General features: G+C 52.2%; 2 protein-coding genes across 2 annotated transcripts; one reads left to right on the top strand and one right to left on the bottom strand.

The window, feature by feature from the left end:
* Positions 1-1325: 1325 nt before the first annotated feature.
* LOC119102999 (uncharacterized) lies at positions 1326-8972 on the bottom strand. Its single transcript, XM_037226447.1, has 6 exons — positions 8937-8972; positions 8144-8242; positions 7240-7390; positions 5247-5381; positions 3251-3396; positions 1326-1448 (listed from the first exon to the last, which is right to left on the bottom strand). Exons 2-6 carry the CDS (start codon positions 8231-8233, stop codon positions 1326-1328), a joined length of 645 nt encoding a protein of 214 aa, XP_037082342.1. The 5' UTR covers positions 8234-8242; positions 8937-8972.
* Positions 8973-12699: 3727 nt separating this feature from the next.
* Vps45 (vacuolar protein sorting 45) lies at positions 12700-25687 on the top strand. The gene is made up of 12 exons (XM_037226966.1): positions 12700-12856; positions 14756-14954; positions 15273-15422; positions 15794-15930; positions 16457-16567; positions 16966-17100; positions 18955-19095; positions 19634-19771; positions 20859-21017; positions 22288-22386; positions 23904-24037; positions 24712-25687. The coding sequence occupies exons 1-12, from the start codon at positions 12764-12766 to the stop codon at positions 24911-24913; spliced, it is 1698 nt and encodes a 565-aa protein (XP_037082861.1). The 5' UTR covers positions 12700-12763; the 3' UTR covers positions 24914-25687.
* The last annotated feature ends 225 nt before the right edge of the window (positions 25688-25912 follow it).

Genomic DNA, 25912 nt, shown 5'->3' with positions numbered 1-25912 from the left:
CTGGCTCAGCGGGCGGAAAGGGTTTGTTACTGAAAAGCGCATTGGTTGAGTCTTGAACCAGCCCGTCACTTTGGACCACGTGATACACACATTCCCAAATCCAAAGTGCGTCTCGAAAAGAGCCACTGAGTTAAATGCCATAGGGGAAAAAACAGAGCCATAGGATAATGCTTCGCTGAATCTGCAGCATAGTAGCTTTGCGTTCACTTATCCTTGCCTAAAGCAAATAAAATGCATTTCTTAAATGACATTGAGCCTTGAGTCCAATTAGATTTGCCCCTCCGGAGTGTCTATCTCAAATCAAAACTCTGAGCTGTCCAAAAGGACTTCACTAAAACTGGCATTACTAATCAAATCGTGCGAGTCTGATCTAACAATTGCTGTCAGGTACAAAACAGGTGGCATGCTTCCTTCGATATTTCGGTTCCATGGCTTTGTCACACGATTAATAACAATGCACATATTTGAGCCACATGCCCCTGCCAAAACCATTATACCTGCTCATGATCTTTCTGGTAAAAACACAGCCGAAACAATAATACATCTCTCCCTCTCTCCTTTCCCCTCGTTGTCCAGCGAGAATACGGCTACCAAGAGTGTCTCATGACCACAAACTTCCTCGAATAGGAGCAGTGGGCGGACAGGACAAGACCAATCATCCAGATTAACCATCCATAAGACCCTAGAAAACGACACAACTGCGTATATATCGGCCAATAAACATCGTGAACTGGTTCACACAATGTATTATTCTTATAATACACAGCGCATAAGCACACGTGACATCGGACCCTGTCAACCTCAACATCACTCCAGCATGGCCCAAACAGCTAGCGGAGCATCACCACAGCAGATCACCAGCGCAGGCAGGTGCGTTAACAGCGCGGGCTGGCGCGTCACCTCAGCGAAGGACCGCAGCAGCCGGCGCAATACCGCGGCAGAGGACCGCGGCCACCGGCGCGTCACCAGAGCGGAGGACCGCGGCAGCCGGCGCGTCGCCAGAGCAGAGGACCGCGGCAGCCGGCGCGTCACCAGAGCAGAGGACCGCAGCAGCCGGCGCGTCACCAGAGCAGAGGACCGCAGCAGCTGGCGCGTCACCAGAGCAGAGGACCGCGGCAGCCGGCGCGTCACCAGAGCAGAGGACCGCAGCAGCCGGCGCGTCACCAGAGCAGAGGACCGCAGCAGCCGGCGCGTCACCAGAGCAGAGGACCGCAGCAGCTGGCGCGTCACCAGAGCAGAGGACCGCAGCAGCTGGCGCGTCACCAGAGCAGAGGACCGCGGCAGCCGGCGCGTCACCAGAACAGAGGACCGCGGCAGCCGGCGCGTCACCAGAACCACGAGCCACTGGCGGCGGCCCTTGTCTTGGTGCGCCGTGCCTGGCGCCGATCGACTCGGGCCGGTGGCGGCAGGCCCTGCTCGGCAGCGCTGTGCCGCTGCGAGGACAGGTGCTGTAACACAAACCGGTCCGGTCAGGACGGCACGGCACGCGGGGGCGGTGGTCCGACGGCTGACGGGTCACCAGCAGCAGCCCCTTAGGCGATTCGCTGAGAAGGGTCGGAACATGATGCATGGAGGACATGGACCGCACCCCTCGAAAGCTAATCAATCAGTAGATCTCACTTCATTGCCTGTTGATTTTCTTCTCCCCCAAATCGATTTTCGTATGATGTTCTACCGTGTTCGTTCGAAAATATTTGCTGCAAGAGCTTTGCTAATTTCGCTGCCATGTTTCACATAATTTAGTAACCAATATTTCAGACATCATCTGCTGTTCATGCCACCGAACGAGCCGCAAAGGGTGAAATCAGTCACCCCTATCGCTTTGGGGCTTCGCTCATGGCGCTGGATGCAACGACGCGTCGGCCAAAACCGACCATCCGTTTTCGGGCCGAAAGATGACAAATTTGCCTGACAACCACCAATTGGTCCAAGTCACATGGACAAGATGTCCGAAATACTTGACTCATGAAACGAACGTCTCACGGCGGCAACAAATCGTTTCTTGTCCTTGAACGTATATGACACGCGTGCATACAGAAACATACTACTGAAAACAGTTTGTTGTACTCGTACTCTGTCTTGCAATTGAGATCAACAAAGTATGTGGGAAGCATTACTTGACCAGCCGCAATTTTTTTCTTATGGCTTCCAATCAGTGCGACTATGTGCGGCGGATTATGAACAGTCACAGCAAGACGTTACGGACTTTTATAGTGTCTGGCGCGCATCAAAATAGTGAACGGCCATGGCTGGGGGCATATGACAAACTATGACAAAGGTGGGACCGCGGACAAGACAACCGCATTTCAGTTACAAATTTGCCTCTGCACACAACGTAGCTTGGTATCGGTGACAAAGCAAGGTCGCCCAAAGGTTTTAATAATTTCAAGTTGATTTTTCAACAATTATTCGAAGACATGCCTGTCATATGGACCTGGCAGAAGCCACAGAGATATGACCGACAGGCCGTGGAAGCACAAGACGTGAGCGGCAACCGTTCAGTAAAAGCCCCGCGAAGAAGCAGCGTCCACAGTAGTGGAGGCCTAGCCGCGCTGTTCGGAGCATTGAACGCCATCTTCTGTCACTTTAAAATAGCTTGCCATGTCGCCTTCACTCTCATCAGCTATCAAAAGACGGGACGTGTACACTTGGTAACACCCCGTTACTTCTTGATATTAACAACTCCAATATACATATCTCAACAACTGAACGATACAAAAAATGAGCATAACATTATATGTGGCAACGCAATCAAAGACAGAACAACGAAATATCGGAAAACATCAACATCCTTTAAAGCGCGGTGCATCCTTGGAATACCCCATCCCAAGCGATCCGATAGTGTGTTCCATATTCGCTGTATATACATTGCGACGTTTGGCAGCGAATCCTGTGTCGTTTGAGAGGCGATAAATGAACGAGGAACGCGCTGTGACGGGAAAAATGAAGAAAAACGGTCCTGTTGCAGGCCACAGTTCAAGACCGGAGGGCAGGAAAAGTGTGAATGGTAGTGCGAAATAAAAACGGCGTTTCGGGCGCGTAATGGCGGAGAAATGGAGAAAGATCACGTAGGACGGGCACGGAGGACGAGAATCAGGTTTGAGAACGAACGTACGAAGCCTGCTATTGCGCGACTAAACCGACGCTCAACAACACGTACGTAGCTCACTTCGAAATATCATCGGCACTGACATCCCCAACGAGACTTGCGCAGCATTCCGGGACATGTACGGCCTGTGCCTACCCTCACCTCTTGCGCCTTGGCCAGGGAGGTGAGGTGGACACTGCAGAGATCGCACGAGTACGACACTTTCTGCCGGATCTTCCCAGAGCAGGACTTGGTGATGCAGCCAGGAAGATCACATTCCTTCAGAGGTGGCGGTGCTTCCATGGTGGCTGTGAGCACCAGAAGTGTGAGAGGAACAAATCACTGACAGCCATGCTTGGTGCATGCGTTGTGAATCTATTTTCCACTTTCTGTGTTGACCAATACAGCACAGAATACCGAACCACTAAGTCCAAACGGGCAACAAAACTAGGGAAAATAGCACAAGTTCCGAATGGCTTTGCAGGGGTTACTATTTAAAAGGGAAAATAACACTGGAGATCAGATGACAATGGCTGAATGGTAAAACAGCCGTCGAGAGTCTGAGCATTATGGTGAGCCATGAAGAGTAAAAATGTCACAGCAAAAACATGTGCCATAAATTGGCTGTAACACAAAAAAAGACAAGCAAAGTTCCCATAGTAAGGGCTTTCATCTAACAATCTCCCATTGGGTGTTTGATAACATAGGTGTTCCTTCATTTCATGCTTTTCGCACGGGTTGCTGGGAATATGCCACTCTTGCACGGCCGAAGCATAAGACAGGAGGTTAAAGCGAACACGAGCATAATCATTAGGCTGCTGAATATCACATAAGTCATTGATGGGCCACGAGGTGCCAACTTTCGACGCTTAAAATGGGTCAAAGCTAAAGATCGTGCCATTTTTGAAAAAAAGATGCTTGATTGTTACCAGCATAGTGAAATTACAAGTTATAACCCCATAAATATTACCAGCATACCCTCTCAGCCATATAGAGTTGTTGGATGCACACATACCTTAATTTTGAAGCACTCACGCGGGGTCAGGTAGCGTCAACTATTTGGCGAGTTTCTTATGAGTAAGAGGTATACATCTCGTTTTTTGTATCCCGAATTAAAAAAGACGATGGCTTCCAAGTTGCCGTCTAAAGGCATCATAGGCTGTAAAGGTAATATAGGTCCCCAATTTCAAATAGTGCTAGAATAAGGCAAATTGAGTGTTTCTTGCTCCAGCGCTGCTGCGTTACACGCTACAGTAATGAAGTCATCGATCACTCAATCGCGGTTTTCTCATAACCGTCTGGTCGTTCTCAAGCTTTTAAAAGTATTCCAGAGGACAACTTAACTTATGGTTCCAAACGGTTTTAAATATTTCAAGTAAAATATACTAAGCCATCTTTCAGATCTCACCAAGTTAAATAAATCAGCTTGAACAGGTGTGTGATGCATTTAAACATTGCGCATTGCATAGCATGTACATCTAAAAGCGCGTTCCTCGACCTCTCCCTTCAACGAATGTTTAAGCACACGATAGCCCAAATATTCAAAAGCACTGGCAACCATGACTTACGCTGTCTGAAGCAATTTAAGGAAAGCCAGCAGTCAAATTACGGCAGTTCTTTCACGTAGATCTCTCCTTTTTGTGTGCCGTTGGGGCTTTACGACGCACTCAGCTGCTGAGGCTATGTGGCGTCGCCTACCTCTCACCCTGGCAGGAAGGGCGGGCACCGCGGGGAATCGAACCCTGTACCTCTAGTTTCCCAGACGTGCAGTGGTTAACACAGACGCGTTAACCACTACACTACCGGCGCCCCATCTTTCCTTTTTGACAAAACTACGAAGAAACCGCGGTAACATGATAAACAACCAAATAAGGTGGTCGCACACGACAGGAATGGTCACCCACTACAAAACAAGCTGTTCTTATCATCTGTGTAGCGGCACCAATCGTAACGTTACCAGCCTGCTACTCTCGCCTTCGGCCTATCTGGCCTTTACGATCTCTGTCACGCCGTGCTAACGGTGGGTCAGGGGCAAATGACGGCTAAGCACGACATCGTTACGCTAGAATTCGATTAGCGCCTGCCAAATACACTTCTTCAAGGCGATAGCTGCCACGACCACAGCTCAGCCAGACGGTGGGCCGCTGCCAAAGCTCACCGTGGCCGCGTGCCAGCCGTGCGGCAAGCGCCTCTCTGTCGACTTCGTGCTGCTCCATCGCCTGCGGCGCGTCGTCGGTCTCGGCCAGCGCCGCCAGGATGCGCAGCTCCCGCCGCCGTCGCGCGTGCCGCTTACCTGCGCGGCACTGTTGTCAGCCGTACGGCATACAATGCAAAGCCGCACTGTTTCGGTTTGTCGTTTTGTTGTTTTTTACTGTTGAGGCCAGTCCTAATGTCAAGACGCACGCGCACGGGCACGCACACACACACACACACACACACACACACACACACACACACACACACACACACACACACACACACACACACACACACGCACACGCACACGCACACGCACACGCACACGCACACGCACACGCACACGCACACGCACACGCACACGCACACGCACACGCACACGCACACGCACACGCACACGCACACGCATGGCTGGCCGACCAGTCGGTGGTAGCGTGAAGCGTCAGTGGCGGATACGTCGGACGTGCTGACCCACGTCGGGGCGGCCACGTGCACCTGGCTTCTTGAAGGGAACGCGATGATCGTCGTCGCGTACCCTTGTATTGCGCACCAACGGCCGCACAGGCCATACTAGCGCTCGAGGCCATGGCGCAGCCGGGGTTCGAGCCCGAGCCCTCCACATGGGGGCTGAAGGCGCTTACCACCCGGCTATTACGCCCAGATCGCTCTGTGCGTGTGTGGACAAGACACATACATCAACCACATCTTAAAAGGTGTCTTTTCACTGACCGATTATCACAAGTGGCAACAAGTACACATTCACGCCGGGATTCATGCGCGCGCCAGACGTGGCAGAGGCGGGCGTCTCAGGCACAGCTGCCGCATGCCCGTGGTTGTCTGACTCAGGCCACACAGGTCTTAGGCACGCGCGCCGCCGCCGCGCACGGGACGTCTCGCAGCGCGTCACCCGCACCCGCGCCACACCAGCCAACATCCCGCATTAACCCCGGCCGATCCTCCGCCACGGCGCTGGACGTCCCGACGCCATAAACCTGGACATTACTCTATGGCTTAGAACTAATATTAGCCTGGTTCATACCAAAGCAACATATCTTGAATTATTGTCTAAATTTTGAGGCACCTGGCTGGGATTCTAGACGCATTCACGTTTAACACGATTTCTCACCAATACTGGTCACTCAACTACATAGAAATGGCAACCTTTAACAAGGCACACCAAAATTCATCTGAAACAAATTTGATTCATATCTGACACCCATTGTTTTTTATTATTATTTCCTGCACCACATGGTTTTGTCCAAGAAGTTGGAATCATAAGACCATTGACACAAGAAATTTCATGACATTAAGACAGCAAGACCGGGTTTGATGTTTGACTTCTTTGCGTCAAAGCTAACTGTTTACAGATTATGACAGTGGAGGATGAATTTGCATGTCATTGCAGCACCCAAGTCACACTGACCTGAATCATACAAATGGTGCACTACAATAAGGACATGTTTTTTTACTGATGTAAATGGGGTGATTCATGCTATTTCAGACATTAGACATGTTTTTCCTATGTTGCTGCCAACACATCCAGTTTCTATACCATGTCTTAACATCCCCAAAAGTTTCAGTCTGATGAATTGAACACAAGTCTCTTGGCAACCATGCACTCCGAATCTGTGGCTGGTACTGTTCAGGCATAAAAACAGATGCCACTGGGGCCTCACACACTTTAAATGAGGCAGACCTGCCCCAGATCACCAACAACTAAATATGTGCCTCACAATCAAAACATAGCATTAGAGTACCTGACACAGTCCCAGCCAAATGCTTCTTTGTTAAAGACTGGCTACAAGCTTGCCTTTTGGTCTCTCTCCAACATATGGCAGATAGTAGTCTAATGGCTCTAGTGCTCACAAATGACCCCAGAGAGGCATGAATTGACTGCAGTATAATGCATGCCAACATATTCATAGTCCAAGTTGGATATCAAAACCTTCACTAACTTTTCAGGTGATTTGCCAGTTGAGAAGCACTGTTGGTCTGAATCTGGCAGGTCTCACACCTGACTGGTGTGAAGGTCTTCGAATCTGGCTCCTGAAGTGGTTGATCATGCTGGCCTTCTTCATCTACCCCTTCCACAGACACATGGGATACCTGTAACCAAATTATGAGGTCTGTTAGGATGTCCTAGTGACACAGAACATATGTTATTCGATGATGCATGTATAGACTTCTGGTAGTAGATGTAGGTGATATAACATATGATGAACTATCCATCATCCAAGAACAGGTGACCAAGTGTACTTCTCAAATCCTGTGAGGCAAGGATTTGATTTGAGGACAAGACAAACATTTGAGACAACTACATGTCAACTTTCACATCATTCCAGTATGAAATCCTGACACAATGTGTAGTTAACCCAGCAATGAAATGAGATCTGCAATAAAAGTATCAAAGTCTGCATGAGGAAGCTGATAATTATAAGCACACCATGCTGTTGGAAAAAAGTTCTATGTCAAGATGCTGCAACATATGAAAGCACTCAGCACTGTAAGCAGTAATGGAGCTCATGATTTCTTCTTTACTTTATCCTGCTACTTTCTCAAGGTTCTCACATACTGGTGGCACAAAAAGGCTTTTTGTGGTTGAGCACTGTTTTGTAATTGATGCATGTTTTACAATCTGACACACTGAAATGTTGTAGTAAGGTCCCTGATTGTTGAGCCACACTCATGAACATGATGCGTGATCTACACAAATAATGTGACACAGCCCAGTACACAATCCATATTCAGGAGATAAAAAGTGAGCAAACACCTGTGTTGGTGACATGTGATTGCAATGTGAAACAACATATAGGGGTCACAAATTATCACTTCACATAGATATCTGAACATTGAACTTACAGTCTTCTTTTTTCCTCTTCTTTTGCTTTTCTTATGCATTGTAGTGGTGACCTCACAAAATGATTGCAGCTCTTCACTTTTGATCTTCATGATGAGTTACTGCAAAATGCAAAATAATGCATTATGTAGCTACAAACCATGCAGAACAAACATGAGTGGCTGGCCTATGAAACACTAAAACAAATGGAGCACTCAAGAATAACAGGAAACACTTAAACACACTTCTCCATCACTCTTTTGAAACAACATAAATCTTATCACTGATGCACATTTAAACTAGTTTCCATTTTGCTACATTTATTTCCAGAGGCTGCTGCTGGGTGCCTGACTTCTAATCCAGTACTCAGTTTGTTGCATTGTGCAGCCACCAGTTTCACCATATAGAGCCAATATTTCAAGGAATTTTGATGCTGAGGGAATTTTAAAAAAATACCCCCACCATTTGTCATGCTGACAATTTGGAAATTCAGTGTAACATGGCCTAGCCTGGGTTTGCCGCATGCAAGTGAAACATTTATTGCACTGGTGCAGGGGTATCTGGTGCAGAAGATGTAGTTCTTGCACGCTGTTTTAGTGCCACTACAAACATTGTGGCGAACAAAACAGATACATTAGTTGATAACGCCGGCGTAGGCACAACGCAAGGCAAAACGTGTCGTACCAGCTTAATCTATCTAGAAAGCCCTGCGAAAATGATATCAGTACATGCGCCAGACATTCATCATTTTCCCTAACATATTCATGTACTTCTATGTCCTACATCATGCCAATAAATGTCGCTTCTCCCTCACACCTGTCAATCACTTCCTCCTAAACCACGCGTGGGAACTGGCGATGCAGCTGTCAGCTGATTGTAGTAGTCAGCACAGCCGCGACAATATTTAGTACGAACTTGTCGTAAAGGGAAACATTGTTAAATACCGATTCGCACTAAAAGCTCTGCCCGCCTGCGTGCCAGCACCAAAGGACAGTCCCAGCTACCGCCGTGCATAATCCGGCACACCGGGCGGTCCCCATTGGTCTTTGGTCACACCATGACCTATGTCTCTTCATGCCGTCACGTCCGTGGTCGAGTGAGAGACAACGAAACAAGTCGACCGTCTCTCAGTCCAAAAAAGGGCGAAACCGCGCCTTCGAATCGCGCTGGCCATCAACCATTCATCTGTGCAAGAGCAGGAATGCGGTCTTCTGGCTCCTTCTCAACCATGAACGTAACGCCCAGGCGTAGTGCTCGGGTGTTTTCTGAGCTTGTCACTCTTCGCGGCCATTATCGATGTTGCAGCGACTCGTCCCCGTTACAGGAGCAGCGAATGCGAATCGACAAAGAAATATGTCGGCCTGTAAAGAATGTCTTGTCTTGCAATGTCTTACAAATGTCTTGCAAGCTAGATCAAGAGGAGAATTAAGTGCGGAAGGAATCTAATTGCAGGCAAATTCCGACCACGTGAGATGGACGAGGTTTAGCTGAGAGTCTACCTTTGCTAATCACTGGGAAAAACTAAGCAAACGAGAAACAGGCGAGCCGACGAGCTGAATAGCAGGCAAACCTTCCAGGCAAAGAAAATCGCCTTGGATGAGCGGTCGCGGCTCGTGTGCCGCACCGGCCTCGAGGTATGACTGGTGAGGGTCATAACGAAACGACCTGTATCCTTGGCCGTTTCTAACGGCCCAACTAAGATAGTCCTGGCATAGGCCAATGAGCGGGCCGTCGCGCCGGAGCGCGCGTCACCGGCCTTGTTCACCATGCCCGCCCTCGCCGGGCGCGAGTGCCCTGTCGCCGCCTAATCAGATCTCCTGCAGAAACCTCCTCAAATCTCCTTCAGAAATATCCAGCATCGCCTCCATTCTAAACCATTAACACAGGTACGTTAACCGCTGCGCTATGGGCGCCCGAAGCACAGACTCAAACCTTTTGATGCCATTTGTTTCACTGGTCGATTCTGCAAAATATTGGACTTCCGCAGAGAAACATGAGATGGCCTTGTGCGTTTCGAACTTATTTCGGCACACTCATTTAAACACTAATGAGTCCCCTTATTCCCAGGAAGGGAGTTCCCTGGAGTAAACATTACTGGGCACATTATTGCTCCCGGTCAACGGCTGAAGCGCCATTTTATTCCACCGCAGTGCGCCTCCGGCCGTCATTCTGGCGACACAGAGCAACATCCCCTGACCGATCCGGAGGCCGCTAGAGGGATAAGTCATATCACGTTGGTCCGCTTCCCAGCGCGGGAGCCCTCCTGACCCGCGCAGTTGACCCCTGATCGACGCATGAACCGTCATTAACACAACAACATCCTTGCTCGCCGCAAGTGGTCAAATTATTGGCACACAGACTCCAGTTGGGCTTAACGGGCCCATGCTGGAATAGAGTTGATGAGCCCAACGTTCGGCGCTGGGGGCCCTGACTGGCACAGGAATCTTCCATTGCCTCAGTGTGAGTAAACATCACAAGTTCTCATGCTTCATATTGTCAAAGGCCCCGACCACCGCAAGAAACCTGTCATTCGGGTCCCCATCCCCCCCCCTCCCCCTGTTAAGCAAATCTTCCCCTGACTAATTCGAGACCCCTTGTTGACACAGCATGCTCTATTAGGTACCGCGAGCCCCTGAACGACACAGGAACCCGACTAATGCAAACTGCGGGCCCTGCCCTGTCCCCGCCTGGGAAATGGACCTCTAGAGCTTAGATCAACACGGAGCTGGCTGTTCGTTGTTCGTGATCCCTGGCCGAAATAGAGGAACGCTTTTTCCCAGGGGTCCCTATCGGTGCAATATATAATCTTACTGGCATTTGAGATCACGGCCCTATGGAGGGAATCCTTAATGTAATTCACAGCCAGTCCTTCGGGCCTTGTGTTCTCCAACCAGGCATTTGACCGTCGGTTCCGGTGTACCACCTGGGCCCCTCTCCGGGCCTCATCAAAGACTTCGCTTGGTCGGCTTCGGGCCCGTGCGTCTACAGGGCCCTCTGTTTGGCGCTGTGGACCCCTGACAGGTACAAGGCCCCCGACCGGTGTGAAATCACTGGCCCCGGCTTTATAGTTGATTGGTAAGTGGGCTCCCAAGCCTGTGACGACACGGAGCCGACTGCGCGGTGCTGGTGGTACCTGACCGACGTATATATCTATATCGACGCAGGGGTTCCGCGATCGGTGCAAAGGATCCTCTGACCGCTATTTGATGGCCCGTCTTCGCACGCCGGGGCCCCTGAACAAGACTCTGACCAGCCTTTTATGCCCTTAGACCCGCTAATCGTGCCACTGATCGTCGAACCTAGTGGGCCCTATAGGTTTTTTCGGGCCTCCTCGAACACTGCCTCTGGCCGACTCGGGGCCCGATGACAACACAGAGCCCCTGTTAGGCGCTGAGGGTGTCCGAACAATGTATAACCGCTGGCTCCTGCTTTGTCCCTGCTTGGGAAATGGGCCCTTAGATCCAATGAGCCATGGAGCCGACTGTGCGTTACTGGTGACGTCTTACGGAAACATAGGCCCTTATCGACTCAGTGGGTCTCTGATGAGCACGCAGGACACCCCGGCTGGCATTGGAGTGTCCGGAACTGGGGGCCGGGGCCCCCGAAAGGGACCTCCAGTTGCCCTATCGGGCCCTTGATCGTAGGCTCCGAGAGGCCCTTCGGATCATGGTGGGGTGGGGGGGGGGGGGGGTTACCCCCTGTGCCTCCTACCTGCGCTACTGCCAGCCAGCATGTCCAGAGTCCATCAGGGCTGCTCACCTCGGTCCCATGTGGGCACGCCATGGGCCACCACCTTGGCCTCACATGGACGGCTTACCTGGGGCCATTATGAGGCCAAACAGAGACCCACACGGGACCACCTGGGCTGACCAGTTAGGACCCACGAGTCTAAACTGAGTGAAATTTAAAAAGGGACCGGCCACGAGCGGTGGAGGTGAACCAGATTCCGAAATCTGTGCACCAGCCATCAGCCGACCCCAAAATTTGAATCAAACTCTGATGCCAACCACTACGGCCCAAAAGCAATTTGCCATCCTGCACATTACCCGTAAAGCAATATCTTCCCAAGGGCTCTGTAGGCCAGGATACATCAATATCATGCTTATCAGGCAAAATCACTTATCCGTAAATGAAGTGCAAAAGTTTCTCCAGGCACGCCTGCTAACTACTTCCCCACACTTGGCGCACTGACCACCAGCCATCCGACTTTGCCCACCCTGGGTGTAACTAGCAATCAAATGGGGTTTGGGATCCCAAAATGGTGAAAATGCATTGTCCCATCGAACAAAAAGAGATTCATGAGGCTCACAACTGCCCATTCGCATTTCCGCTGCTCGAGTCTTGGGTAACCCACTTGCGATGCTCATACCTGTGTACCAAACTTCGCGGCCCGAAGTGCGAATCAATAGTAAATACCACTTTCATCTTAGTACGTATTGGTACTAAATATTCCTGCGGACGTCTGGGAAGTAAATACCAACATAGCAGCCAGAATAGTCACAGTTGCGCTATGTTTGTACGGCACAGGCCATTGCGTGCTTGATTATCGTGTATATCTGTTTCCAATTCGCTAAGGGGTCAGGCCAAGGCTAGGTCAGCCTGTAGTCTCAGCTCATATATCAACGTACTCAAGCTAGTTCAACATGGACGTGATTGTAGCTGTTAGGAAATATATCTTAAAAATGGTTGAAGACAGCGGCCCCGGCATGAAAGTGTTAATGATAGATAAGGAAACCGTAAGTCATTGCGCTGGATTTGAGGTGGTTCTTGTGATATTGCATGCCAATGCAGTAATGGACTGTATTCGTGTGTTCAGAAATGCTTGGGGCTCACAGAGACTCCACATGCTATATATTCTTCAACACTTGTAGGATAAATTTGTGGTGGCAATAAACAGCATTTGTGCATGACTGAGTGGCTGGTATCATGACTATCAGTACCCACAAACTGCAAAAATACTAAGCCAAAAATCTGTCAAAGCAGTAATTCACCACATAAAGCTCAGAGCTCATTTGGTGTAAATCAGAGTGCCCAGAGTTTGGCTCACAGTTGCCCTAAATTTTAGTGCATAGACAGCCTATGTTCAGGGTATTGCAATGTTTGAGGAAAATACTTCCGGAATATTTGTGACAGAATAGATTGATAATTTAGTGCACATATAAGCTTGGTACATGTAAAAATTAGGTTTAGAGCATTCATATGTAGGTGGCAGGGCAGCACATAGTTTTTTTGTTGAGTGCTGTGTGCTATCATACCCCCTTTGCCATTAAAATACCAGAATGTGGATGGTTATGGTAATGGCTGCTAGTATGCATTGTGTATAAAGCATGAAGTGATTGCAAAAAGTCACTAAACTAAAGAAAGCTGTATAAAGGTCAAATGTGTCCATTGGAACACTCATATGGTGATGCACACACGTAAAATAGATGTAGATCACTCTAACGTTATTTGCATAGCACTCGGGTTTTACATGCCAGCTGTTCATTAGTAGCATTCTTAATATGCTTTGGGCTTATTCAAGATATTTCATGCCAATATTCCTGTCTTTCATTTGCTATTCATATGCCATATTTCTGTGTTATTCAGTAATCAGGTTAGGTTGTCCCAGGGTCTTATAGTTGATGTTGCAAGTTGCACCCAAAGTCTTGCAGCATGGAAACTGCACATGGAAAATCTATTCAGTCACCCATTTTTCTTGAAAGTTAAGGGGACAGGATGAGTGGTTTTATGAAGGTGTAAACATTTTCCAGACAAGTTGTCCTGTGATAGGACTTCCAAATGTTAGAGTACATTAAGTGTTGGATATCATTCACTGGGACATTCAGATCTAAAAAGTTCATACTTGCAAAATAAATGAGATAATATATCAATTATTGCTGATGCCAGCTAGCATGTATGTTGACAAATTTAGGTATGTTTGTTATGAGTTTGCCTGAATGGAATGGATGCCTATCATGATACAATTAATGTGAATATTGTTTGAAAAGCATTGATCCCTGGCAGGGCCACATTCTGTTGTTGCTGGTGGGTGCACCAGATGCAGTGCTGAGTGCAGTCAACCAGTCCACTGCTGGCCACTGCAGCTGCTCCCCTCCCATTAATGTTGGGGATGTGTTCTGTGTGTTATCAGGGGCACTGTGGTGATAGGCAGGGCCAAGCTGCTACTTACATTTCCACCAACTACTGCTGATATTAAAATGTATGTGTCGGTGTGTGTGTTTGTGTGTGTGTGGGGGGGGGGGGGTTGTGTGTGTGTGGGGGGGGGGGTTTGTGTGTGGGTGTGGGTGTGGTTTGTACTGTAACAGCTTACAGTTATTCTATGAGCCACATATTTGTTCAGCTACATCACTTCATTGTTAGGATAAGTTCTGTCAAAGCAGCCCCAAACAGGCCCACTGGCAGCCCTTTTGGGACAGGATGGATGCTATCCCTGGAATCTGAATGACATACCAGCCAGGGTTTACATACAAAGGCACAACACAATTCCCAGGGAGCAATGCACACCAAGTCATCATGTAGTTGTCATTAAGATATAACTGTCACCATCCTGTATTCACACATGCATTATACACACAGTACTATTCATCATCATATACCCCAACCTACATTTTCTGATAGACACCCTGCTCCTGCAGATCGGGATTGTCAGCATCGTGTTCGCCCAGTCAGAGATGCTACAGCGAGAGGTGTACCTGTTTGAGAGGCTGGACGGCGACCTCCCGACGGACATCATGCGTCATCTGAAGTGTATCGTGTTTGCGCGCCCCACCAAGGACAACGTGGCCAAGCTGGCCAGGGAGCTGCGGCGTCCCCGTTACGGATATTACTACGTCTGTAAGTGGACAGTGCTCCTGCTCAACCACGGGATCGCTTGTGCCGCGCGCGTGACACCTCTGAAGAGGAGAACTTGCATGGTCCTGGTAGCCTGCCTCCCTGCCTGGTTATCCATTATATCCATCATCCATTCTAGCATATATCATCTCAATAAGTCATATTTTATCAGCCATATCCTCTGATGCTGACCAAAGTCTTCGCCACGTGACTGTAGCGGCGCTGTGGCCAAAATGACTTCTAGGCCGACTGGTCATCACGGCTCGTGCGGCCTAGCTGGCTGCCGGCAAAGGCGTGATAATCACGCGCCGTGCGCCGCAGACTTCAGCAACGTGATCGCTAAGGCGGACGTGAAGCAGCTGGCCGAGGCGGACGAGCACGAGCTGGTGCGTGACGTGCAGGAGCTGTACGCCGACTACCTGGCCGTCGCGCCTCACCTCTTCCACCTGAGCATGCCGTGCTGCAGCCAGGGTACGCCGGGCGGCGCGGCCTTGCGGGCCGGCAAGCCCTGAAGGGTTCGGCCGGTGCTCGGTGTGGACGGAACAGGGAGGTCTGTGGATATTTGGGGTGTATGGGAGCATGTGGACACTTAAGATTGGGTTAGTTCATGCTGTTAGTGTGGTCATCCAAAGGGCCAAGTGCTAAACGTCCGTCATGTTTGCCTACGTTGCTGTCGTGCCTTACCTGCGGCGACGAGCCGGCCTCGTCCTCTTCGCTGGCTGGCGGGAGCCCTGTCCACGCCCTGCGGCCCCGCCACCGGCCTGCCAACGGCGCCGCTGCCAGCCCTGTATGCCATCAGACTGAGCCGCCGTCAGACCCAGTCGTGCCGTCGGCTGCCCCAGGTTTGGCGTGGACCCAGCCGGGCCTGGTGCGCGCCACGCAGGGTGTGGCCGCCGTCCTGCTCTCGCTGAAGAAATGCCCTGTTATCCGCTACCAGAGCTCGTCAGAGATGGCCCGCAAGCTGGCCGACAGCGTGCGGGTGAGGGCAAGCGGCGGGGTGCGGTGCGACGGCTCTGTGACCACGTGCGCAGCGCGCGGGGTGTGGCTTGCAGCCGTATTCGGAGGCGAGGTCTGCAGACCTCCGGCTCAAGGACGCTTGCCCTGCCCAGTTGGCCGAGTGGAGAGACTGGACCCAGCCACCGAGCGGATTTTTCGCTGCTGGTTGCAAAAATCCCCGCGATAGATTCCGGCATAAAATGGCCGAATAAGTCGCATACGTCGCGGAACAACGCACGATCGTTGCGTTATGTGCTTGCATGCTGCTAGTTTTTCAAGTTGGGTGTGGGAACTCGAGAAGTGTGTCAGTTCATTCGACGGGACGCTTTCCCCCAGGGGCGCGTGGAGACCCTGGAAATCAGCAGAGATCCGTTATACTCCCAGGGGTTCGTGAAAACACACAGTATTGATCTCCACGTATACAAGCGCTTGTTTGTCGTCATCGATGGGCGGCCGGCGCCGGCGCCCTGCCCGTGCCCGTCCGAACGTTGACCCGAACTGTGCGGCAGCTGACATTCACCAAGGAGGCGACGCTGTTCGACTTCCGTCGCGTGGACCCGCCGCCGCTGCTGCTCATCCTTGACCGGCGAGACGACAGCGTCACGCCGCTCCTCAACCAGGTGTGCGCTCGGCGGAGTGGATGAGGGTGACGCATAGCGCTGTTGTTGGGAGCTCAGGCCTCTCCGTGGTTGGCCGTCGGCCGGCTCACAGACCAGCCACGTCGCCATGGAAGTGGTCTAATACGGGTGGTAGTCATGCTTGGCGATCCGCGGTTAACGATTGGCCTGAGCTGAGCTTCACTAGCTGGCTTGTACGGCTGGTGGCGGATTGTGAGTGATCTGGAGTCCGACCTCGTGCCGTCAGCTTCTCAACGCTCTCTGTTGGCATGGCATCTGGTGTGACCGCCCTCCAGTGGCCGTTCTCGATATCCCGCCCTCCAGTGGACGTTCTCTAGCGTCCGCCCTCCAGCAGCCGCCCTCCGGCAGCCGTTCTCTAGTGTGTGGCGTCTCTGCGACAGTGGACGTACCAGGCGATGATGCACGAGCTGCTCACCATCTCCAACAACCGCGTCAACCTATCAGAAGTGCCGAATGTGCCGCCGGAGCTGAAGGAAGTGGTGATGTCGGCCGAGCAGGACACCTTCTACGCCGAGGTAACGCGATGGCCTTGCGCCGGCACGGCGCGGGCCCGAGTTGTTAATCTGCGTTGTGGATTACCAAATGCGAAGTGGCCCAGGTTGAGCCCGAGCCAGGAAACACCACAGTATTCACCACTTCAAAACATCAGAGTATTCACCACTTCAAGTACACTGGAAGTGTCAGTGAGAACGGCCAAAAGGTGTTCACTCCAAACGTGTTCGATGTTTGTGCATACCTTGAAATACCAGGCTTCATGAAGGTGATCAACTAGATTTTGGACCGCTGTTAAGGCGCATTGACAACCCTTGGAAGTGTCGGCCGCGTGACGAGGTTTTAAATCGGCAACCGACGGGAACTAAAGCCCCCTCTTACTTTTGGGAACACTGTTTCGAACTATTTCAAATGGATGCACAGACTTGTTATGTCAGTGGTGCATTTGTTACATTCTGAAACTTTTTCAACTTGAATTCATGTCACAGAGTTGCGACGTCACGGAAGCCGTGCACCGCAGTTCTGCATCGCAAACAGTAATTTGCGCTGGCTACTTCACCATTTCAAATCGTCTTTATGTAATGATTGGTTGGTTTTGATGTTTGTCGGCCAGGGCTGGTCGTAAGATCGCAGGCATATCAACATAACAATCTCCAAACTAGATTGACCAGGGCCATTGATTACCGCTGGATTTGCTTTCCGGTCGGGCGATTATAACTAGGGGTACAGGAGGATTAGTGATATTCCCCAGGAGGCGATTGTCGGCGAAGTACTCAGGTGGTGCCTAGATAGGCAGTGTGGCTGTTTTACGCGGCGGTACGGCACGCACAGCTGTTTGTGTGTGTACGTGTGCGCCAAGGAGTCTGCATCAAGACACGTCCGGCATGGCAATTTCTCCGTACTTTTTCATTTGGTAGTGGCTAACTCCAAAATATTCTAACAGCCATGATCGAAAATAATTGACTTCAAATTATAATAAATACTGTCATTTTTTATCGTTGTCGCCCGATAAGGCGTCAAAATGAACTAAGTCATGTCATAAATGGTTTCATTGCCTGTTGTTCTGCATATATACAAATTGATATCCTTTTGTAGGCAGCTGAATTTTTTAAACGACGTCACAGGTGTATTTGTGGTAAGCTGAGCCGCTTTTCACCTCAAGATATTTGTTTCGTTTAAACCTCCATAAGTTGTGCTCTGCAATCCTGTCTTTTTGGTAGCGTTGCCAGGGTGATGTTTCACGTTGTACGCGTGTGTGCACATTTTCTGTTATGATTGATTTAAATGGCGGACATGTGTTGGCATACGATTGATTTAAATGGCGGACATGTGTTGGCATACTTTGATTATTTTGACCATTAATGCATCCGTTTGGAGCAAAGTGCTGGGACGTAGGTACACGAGATGGCGGAATGTAAGGAGCGTGTAAAGGGAACTCGGAACACATTTGACTGGGAAGAGGGTCCTCGCGCCACGCGGCTTATTGGGGAAAACCCAGACCCAACCACTACAGCAGAGGAACTCGAGTTCGACGAGCACTTTTTGCCGAAGCATTTAGACGGGCCACGCAATCCTGCGGCACGGCCGCTGGTGATTTAGCCTGCGTCTCCCGGCCAGCGTCCGGTTAACCGGCAAAAACAAGCGAGCTAAGCGCGATTTGTGGGACACGGACCCACATGCCCACCACACAATGATCACAGTCTCGGACAGACTCCCAAGTGAGGGATAGAGACGCCTTTCAAATGGCCGCTAGATATTCCCTGAGGGTTAATATTTTGGCTCAAGGACGCGGTGATGGACGCCTTGCATGCCTTTCATTCATCTCATTCGGCGTGAAATCGTGCTGCGGCGTTGACTGAAGGCGTCGGCCTCCGCAGAACCTGTACTCCAACTTTGGCGAGATCGGCCAGACTATCAAGGGCCTGATGGACGACTACCAGAAGCGGCTGCAGAGCCAGAAGAAGGTGGAGAGCATCAATGACATGAAGCAGTTCGTCGAGATGTACCCCCAGTTCAAGGTAGGGCTGCTTGACGTTCGGTGCAACCTCTTGCTGACACCAAGCTGGCCGCTGCTCTTAATAGGTGGCTGACCACGTCATGCAAAATCTGTAACAACAGTTTCTTTCTTCCCATAAGGGAGTAATGTGCCATGTCGCTGGCACCAATGCCATAGAGCACGAGTGCATTTTTACGTAGGGAGGGGATGTTTGTGACCAGACAGAGTGCTGGCAGGCAAGTGCAGAGTGGCAGATGAAATGGGTCAGATCAGCAGCATCATAGTGGTCGTATTTTTTTCTGGCCATCAGGTGAGAGCGTCATCATTTTGTCAAAGCGTTGCGTGAGACAGTGCATGCCTGTTGAAGGAACGGTGATCCAGGTGATCCGTATGTTTCGGCTGTTCTGGTGTGCCTTGTTAAGGCTAGCATGTTGACATGAATGCCTCCTGTGACCTGCCATGTTGTCATGACGCCAGCGGTTGTGTGCCCCCGCTTGTCTGGAGCGTCTTCGCCGGCTACGCTATCCGCGTGCCGACTGTCGTTTCTCGTCTGCCGTCAGAAAATGTCGGGCACTGTGGCCAAGCACGTGACGGTGGTGGGCGAGCTCTCCCGGCTGGTGGGCCACCACCTGCTGCTAGAGCTGTCCGAGACGGAGCAGGAACTGGCTTGTCACGACGAGCACCAGCAGTCCCTGCAGGTGAGGGCGACGGGGGCGGCGGCGCGCTTCCCAGACGGAGCGGGCCCCAGTCGCGTCGCTGCTCACAACAATTTGGCGAGATTGCTTCAGTTTGCGATATCTGAAGTGTTAGCACTTGCCGGGTGCCAGCCATGAGTTGTTATGTCTGCCGTGTCTGCCAGCCGCTCCGTACCAACGAGGAAGGTTCGCAACGTCGCGCGACCCATCTGTCGCCCGCACGCCCTGATCACGGGGCGTAATGACATGCACGTGCGGCACCCGGAGCGCTGACGAGACGCTGCGAGTCTCGGAGAGCGACGCTGGTGCCGGCGCCCGGCGCGCTGTGAGGCGGCACAGTCTCCGTGTGCTCGTCTCCGATGGCGCCCTGACCGCGGCCGGCACCGGCAGCGGTGTGAGGCGGCACAGTCTCCGTGTGCTCGTCAACAATGGCGGCTCTGACCGCGGCCGGCGCCGGCAGCGGTGTGAGGCGGCACAGTCTCCGTGTGCTCGTCACCGATGGCGGCCCTGACCGCGGCCAGCGCCGACAGCGGTGTGGGGCGGCACAGTCTCCGTGTGCTTGTCAACAATGGCGGCCCTGACCGTGACCGGCGCCGACAGCGGTGTGAGGCGGCACAGTCTCCGTGTGCTCGTCACCGATGGCGGCCCTGACCGCGGCCGGCGCTGGCAGCGGTGTGCGGCGGCACAGTCTCCGTGTGCTTGTCACCGATGGCGGCCCTGACCGCGGCCGGCGCTGGCAGCGGTGTGAGGCGGCACAGTCTCCGTGTGCTCGTCACCGATGGCGGCCCTGACCGTGACCGGCGCCGGCAGCGGTGTGTGGCGGCACAGTCTCCGTGTGCTCGTCACCGATGGCGGCCCTGACCGCGGCCGGCGCCGGCAGCGGTGTGTGGCGGCACAGTCTCCGTGTGCTCGTCACCGATGGCGGCCCTGACCGCGGCCGGCGCTGGCAGCGGTGTGTGGCGGCACAGTCTCCGTGTGCTTGTCAACAATGGCGGCCCTGACCGTGACCGGCGCCGACAGCGGTGTGAGGCGGCACAGTCTCCGTGTGCTCGTCAACAATGGCGGCCCTGACCGTGACCGGCGCCGACAGCGGATCTACCGGCTGCTGAACGCGGAGAAGACGCGCGAGCTGGACCGTGTGCGCCTGGTGATGCTGTACGCCCTGCGGTACGAGACGCACGCCAACAACGACATCCACCGGCTGGTGGACACGCTGCGGCGGGGCGGCGTCAGCGATAAGTACTGCAATGTGCGTGACGGGACCGGAGGACGAGGCCCGACGGGGGCTCGCCTGGGATGTGCCGGTCAGGTGCCAATAGTGTAATGGTTACGGCGGCTGCGCTAACCACTACGGGCCTGGGAAACTGGAGGTGCGGGATTCTATTTCTGCGGTCCCTCATTCCTGCCAGGGTGAGGGGCAGGCAACGCCATAAAGCCTCAGCAGCTGAGGACGTCGTCAAGCCCCAGTGGTGACAGGTGTGATTAAACACGATTTTAGGGCTTAGTCGAGCTAATTTTTGTGCGAACTTGAATTCAAGTTCGGTTTCTGAACCGTTCTCAGTATATTTCTGGATTTGCAAATATAGCCCACTTTGAGTGGGTGAGTAGCTGGGAGGGGGAGAGTGAGGGAAGGAGGGAGGATTTGCCAATCCATTCCGGGGCAACAAATCGATCTGTCTAAATCCCACGAGGTTACTGAATTTCTGAAGGGTCACAAATATACTTAGTCCTAAACATAAACGTACGTTCAGCGTAAATAGTCAAATAGCGCCATCCGGTTTTAATATCTCTTCTTTGTAAAAAGCCTGAATGATAAAGATGATGCCCAGCCAACTTTTTGTTAGGCTTGACTGACTGTGATAATGAATTGCTCAAAGTCCGTTGGAACACGCTCAGACAAAAACAAAAACGATTGTGCCGAAGTCACTCCCACACGGTACGTACGCTCCCACTTCATATTCTATTTCTAACATGCTTGATGATACCTTATAATTGCCCCCTTTTCAGTGGATCGCATATGGCAGGGTGCCCCTAATATCAGGACCCGGTTATGTCGGAAGTGATATGCATTGCATCTGATCCTCACTGACCTTTCATCTACACGTGATACGACCTCTATCAGGTGGCGAGAGCAGTGCCGAGCTGCGTCAGTGACCTGACATGGCCCCTGGCAGCTGGTGAAGGCAGTACTGGAGTACGGCGGCGCGCGGCTCGCAGCAGTGACCTGACCTGACCTCCGGCAGCTGGTGAAGGCAGAACTGGAGTACGGCGGCGCGCGGCTCGCAGCAGTGACCTGACCTGACCTCCGGCAGCTGGTGAAGGCAGTACTGGAGTACGGTGGCGCGCGGCTCGCAGCAGTGACCTGACCTGACCTCCGGCAGCTGGTGAAGGCGGTACTGGAGTGCGGCGGCGCGCGGCCCGCAGCAGTGACCTGACCTGACCTCCGGCAGCTGGTGAAGGCAGTGCTGGAGTGCGGCGGCGCGCGGCCCGCAGCAGTGACCTGACCTGACCTCCGGCAGCTGGTGAAGGCAGTGCTGGAATACGGCGGCGCGCGAGCCCGCAGCAGTGACCTGTTCGGCGACGCAGACCCGGTGGCTGTCACAAAACGCTTCTTCAAGGTAACCGAGACGGTGACGACCTCGCCGGCCCCAGCCGTGCTCGGCTGCCGCGGTTGAGAGGCAGAGAAGGGAGGTGGTCTTGACTGCGGTGAGTTGAAATTGTCTACCTGGTGGCGTCGTTGTCGGGTCAGCGAACACTTTTTATGTTCTTGCGTTCCTGTGGAATATGCTCGCATGCATAGCAAGCAACATGTGGACATTGCGGATTGCTGGGTTTGAAATGGGCCTGTGAGTTAAGGAGAATGCTCAGTATTTGAAGATTTTGAAGCACGTATCAGACACGATCAAATAAGGTTACTTTATAACTATTGTTACACTTTAAGGTGAAAACACTGCTCTAGACAAATGTAAAGTTCTCTATTCAGTCAATATACTGCCTAATGCGTCATTGTTCGATAGAATCATGAAACTTTCATATGGCAGCACTCACATGCAGTTTTTCTATCTCCTAAAAGGTGGCCCGCGGCGGTGTTGGACGTCGTTTGCGCGTGCTCGAGCTCGTGTTTTGGCCCTTTCTCGTGTTGTTCTGGCATATTTAAGTGTAAATTTAAGATGCTCACGTGTTTTCACATGCTCGGTTATAGCGCTATTAAGCTATTCTGTTGCAAGTCTTATTTCCGTAATAACCGTAGGAAGTTCTGATATTATGTGGCACAAAATTTAATTTGTGTTACAATTTTGCATAGCTTGCACAACATTAGTTGAAAGCCAATTGACGAGCGTGTTATCTCGAAATCGTGGTCACGAACGCCATATATGAATGACCCGACACTTATATTTGTCTTGGCCTTAACCGCCGCATGACCGACGTAATGGCAGGATTTGAATAACATGTCGTCATGGATGTCTGGGTTACCTTGAAATAGTCCACGAAAAGGTCTGCACATCTCCGCGGGTGTGTACCTTAGAAATTAGAGGGCTTTAGGTGTTAAGGAGTACAAGGCTGGAGACTGCGCCGAATGACCTTCAAGATGGCTATCTCAGTTCAAAATCCTGTACTAATGTGGAACACTCGCTCCAACTAACCGTCTTTTCATCTACTTGTATTGCTTGTCTGCTGCCTTTTCACCTGACCGCCGCCCTTGCCTTCACTCTTTGGCTGACACAACTTTTCGTTGGTTTTGTGCCCTTGTCGGACTATCTTGAGTTGTAAGTACCAGCTGATTGCCCTGTATGTTATCATGTTTACAAGCGAGCATGACCATGCCGGGCGTGTGCGGCGTAACCGTTGTTTCGTTGGCTTGATGTTCACATGGGCACATGGTGCGGCGAGAACGTTGTGTTGCGTACTGCCACTGATCTCTCCGTGTTTCGAGTGCGCCCTTCTGCGGGCCATGGCGCCATGGCCATGCCATGTTATGCCATGGGCCATGGTGCCACTTGCGGTGCTCCGCGGACGGGTCCCTGGCACACCGGCACCTCCCACTCTGGTGCCAACCGGTTCCAGCGCCCCCCCCCCCCCCCCCTCCGCCGTGTCAGTCTGTGCCTCTGATCCTCCTTACACACATTGTCGGCAGGGTGTCAAGGGTGTGGACAACATCTACACTCAGCACAAGCCGCTACTTACACGGCTGCTGGACGACCTGCTGAAGGGCCGGCTGAAGGAGACGGCCTACCCGTACCAGAACAGCGGCTACGGCCAACCCGTCAGGTGGGCGCCGGGGCGGGGGCTGGCTGTGGTGGACCGGGAGGTCAGGCGGGGGACCTGTGCCCGTCTGGGGTCAGGCATGGGCTCAGTTTGGAGACGGGCGAGGTCCTGTGTTCGGGGGCAGCTGCGTAGAGCTGTGCCTGCTGGGGAGGGGCCGAGGAGTCAGGTTCGAGGAGGGAGGTGGGCTGCGTCTGGGGCTGCATGGGCGGGAGGGGCTGGCTCGCCGGGTGAAGAGAGGGACACGACCTTTGTGGTATAGAATGTCGGGTGTGTGGCCGTTCCAGCGGCTTTGCTTAGAGCGAGCTGTAGAGATTGGTTATGCAAAGCTCATGTGTCATGTTATGCTATGCAAAGGTACTTGTGTTTTCACATCTGGGATTGCACCCGGCTTCTTGCTGGTCCCACGTGAAATATCTGCTCCATGGTGAACAAAGTGTTGCCTTAAACCCGGCATCAATGTTGGCGCGTACATCTCCCAGTTGTCACGCATTCCTCTTCTCAGCCTTATTTGGAGATGACATTGTGACGGGTAGCGGTGTTGGTCCGGCTCGTGCGGCGTCCCAAGCGGCGGCGCTCGCTGTCCCCCATCGCCCAGTTGTGGAAGCTGGCTTCACCAGCCGGATTGGCCATAAGTCGTGACCATTTTACCGAGCGGCGCCGGGTGGCTGTCCGCACAGGCCTGCCGAGATAATCGTGTTCGTCATCGGGGGCGTCACGTTCGAAGAGTCGCTGGCCGTGCATCAGCTGAACTGCAGCGTGCCAGCCGTGCGCGTGCTGCTGGGTGGCACGTGCGTGCACAACACAACCTCCTTCCTGGACGAGGTGCAGGCCGCCACGCAGGCGGCGCACGCGCTCCAGGCGCGCTCTACGCGCAGCTGAGACATCTAGCGGCCGACGTCTGAAACGCAGCTGCAGAGTGTGGCCGTTGGGCGGGCTCCGCTCGTATTGTTTCTGTTCTGCTGCGGATGAATTCGGTGGGATGTGAAAGGCATTGGTGGATGCATTTTGCTTAACCTCTATGCTGTTATTCATTCCAATATCGCTGCTATGGAACGCATGACTGTGCCGCATGGGCGGGGGCGCCCCGTCTCGAGTCACTAGGTTGCGTAAGTAGTATATCGCCTTTCGCTGGCAGCGTCTTGTGCTTTCTGGTACCACAAGTCGGTAAGCGTACTGGACGAGTTGTCACTTCCGTCGGCTTCCTTGGCCCCCTCGGAATAATTTTGCGGTATGTCCGCTGGCTCGCCCCGTCTGATGTGGAGTTCGTTTAGCTGCAATGTGGAAACAAGAAGCCCTGCTTTCTTATCAGTGTTCGTAGAGGATGTGATCGTTCCCTTTATTAATCTCGCAATTGTTACCTGTCGTAATGCGTTTAGTGAGACTGAGTCGCACCGCTGCCGCTGGACCAACTCACGTATCACCGCCATTGTCTCGTGCGCCGCCGGACACTTCGGTTCAGTATTGTCGCAGTCACCCGGGCGAGCACCAACGCCTGATTTCCGCGGAGACTTCGGAAAGAGTTGTTCTGATTGATTCGCTTCAAAACCAGCCTGTTAAATTGCCCTACGCTCTTTGTTGGATGATTAATGTGTCGCATTGCTGGAAGTGTACAGTCACGCTGTTTTGTCATGTGGAATATACGTGTGATCGCGATCTCGGTGTTTGGCGAGGGGAATGCGGCCGTGCAGCCGAAGCTGTTTTTTCAGTGCGGTCGGAAACTGTGTTAACGGCCCGTGTCGTACGGGTGTCTAAAACGGTAATCATCGCCGTCTATTCACACGAAGGGAGTGGAACTGTCTCGACGTCTGGCAAACTTAGCGCGTTAGAGAAACTTGTCCTGTGTCAACACCCGCGTCAGTATCCAACTCACGGAAAACC

This window comes from Pollicipes pollicipes, unplaced genomic scaffold, assembly GCF_011947565.3.
Source record: "Pollicipes pollicipes isolate AB1234 unplaced genomic scaffold, Ppol_2.1 Scaffold_5724;HRSCAF=6776_pilon_pilon_pilon, whole genome shotgun sequence".
In the NCBI taxonomy this organism is placed as follows: domain Eukaryota; kingdom Metazoa; phylum Arthropoda; class Thecostraca; order Pollicipedomorpha; family Pollicipedidae; genus Pollicipes; species Pollicipes pollicipes.
Note: the sequence above shows the minus strand (reverse complement) of the source record. Positions and strands in the feature narration are given on the sequence as shown.

Excerpts from the sequence above, each read along its gene's own strand:
- LOC119102999 (XM_037226447.1), bottom strand. The coding sequence starts at position 8,233 with ATGAAGATCAAAAGTGAAGAGCTGCAATCATTTTGTGAGGTCACCACT. Across the intron at positions 7,391-8,143 it reads GAAGAGGAAAAAAGAAGACT|GTATCCCATGTGTCTGTGGA; the intron begins GTAAGTTCAATG and ends ATTTGGTTACAG. Across the intron at positions 1,449-3,250 it reads CCCTGGCCAAGGCGCAAGAG|CACCTGTCCTCGCAGCGGCA; the intron begins GTGAGGGTAGGC and ends TTTGTGTTACAG.
- Vps45 (XM_037226966.1), top strand. The coding sequence starts at position 12,764 with ATGGACGTGATTGTAGCTGTTAGGAAATATATCTTAAAAATGGTTGAA. Across the intron at positions 19,772-20,858 it reads AGCACCAGCAGTCCCTGCAG|CGGATCTACCGGCTGCTGAA; the intron begins GTGAGGGCGACG and ends CGGCGCCGACAG. Across the intron at positions 24,038-24,711 it reads GGCTACGGCCAACCCGTCAG|GCCTGCCGAGATAATCGTGT; the intron begins GTGGGCGCCGGG and ends CTGTCCGCACAG.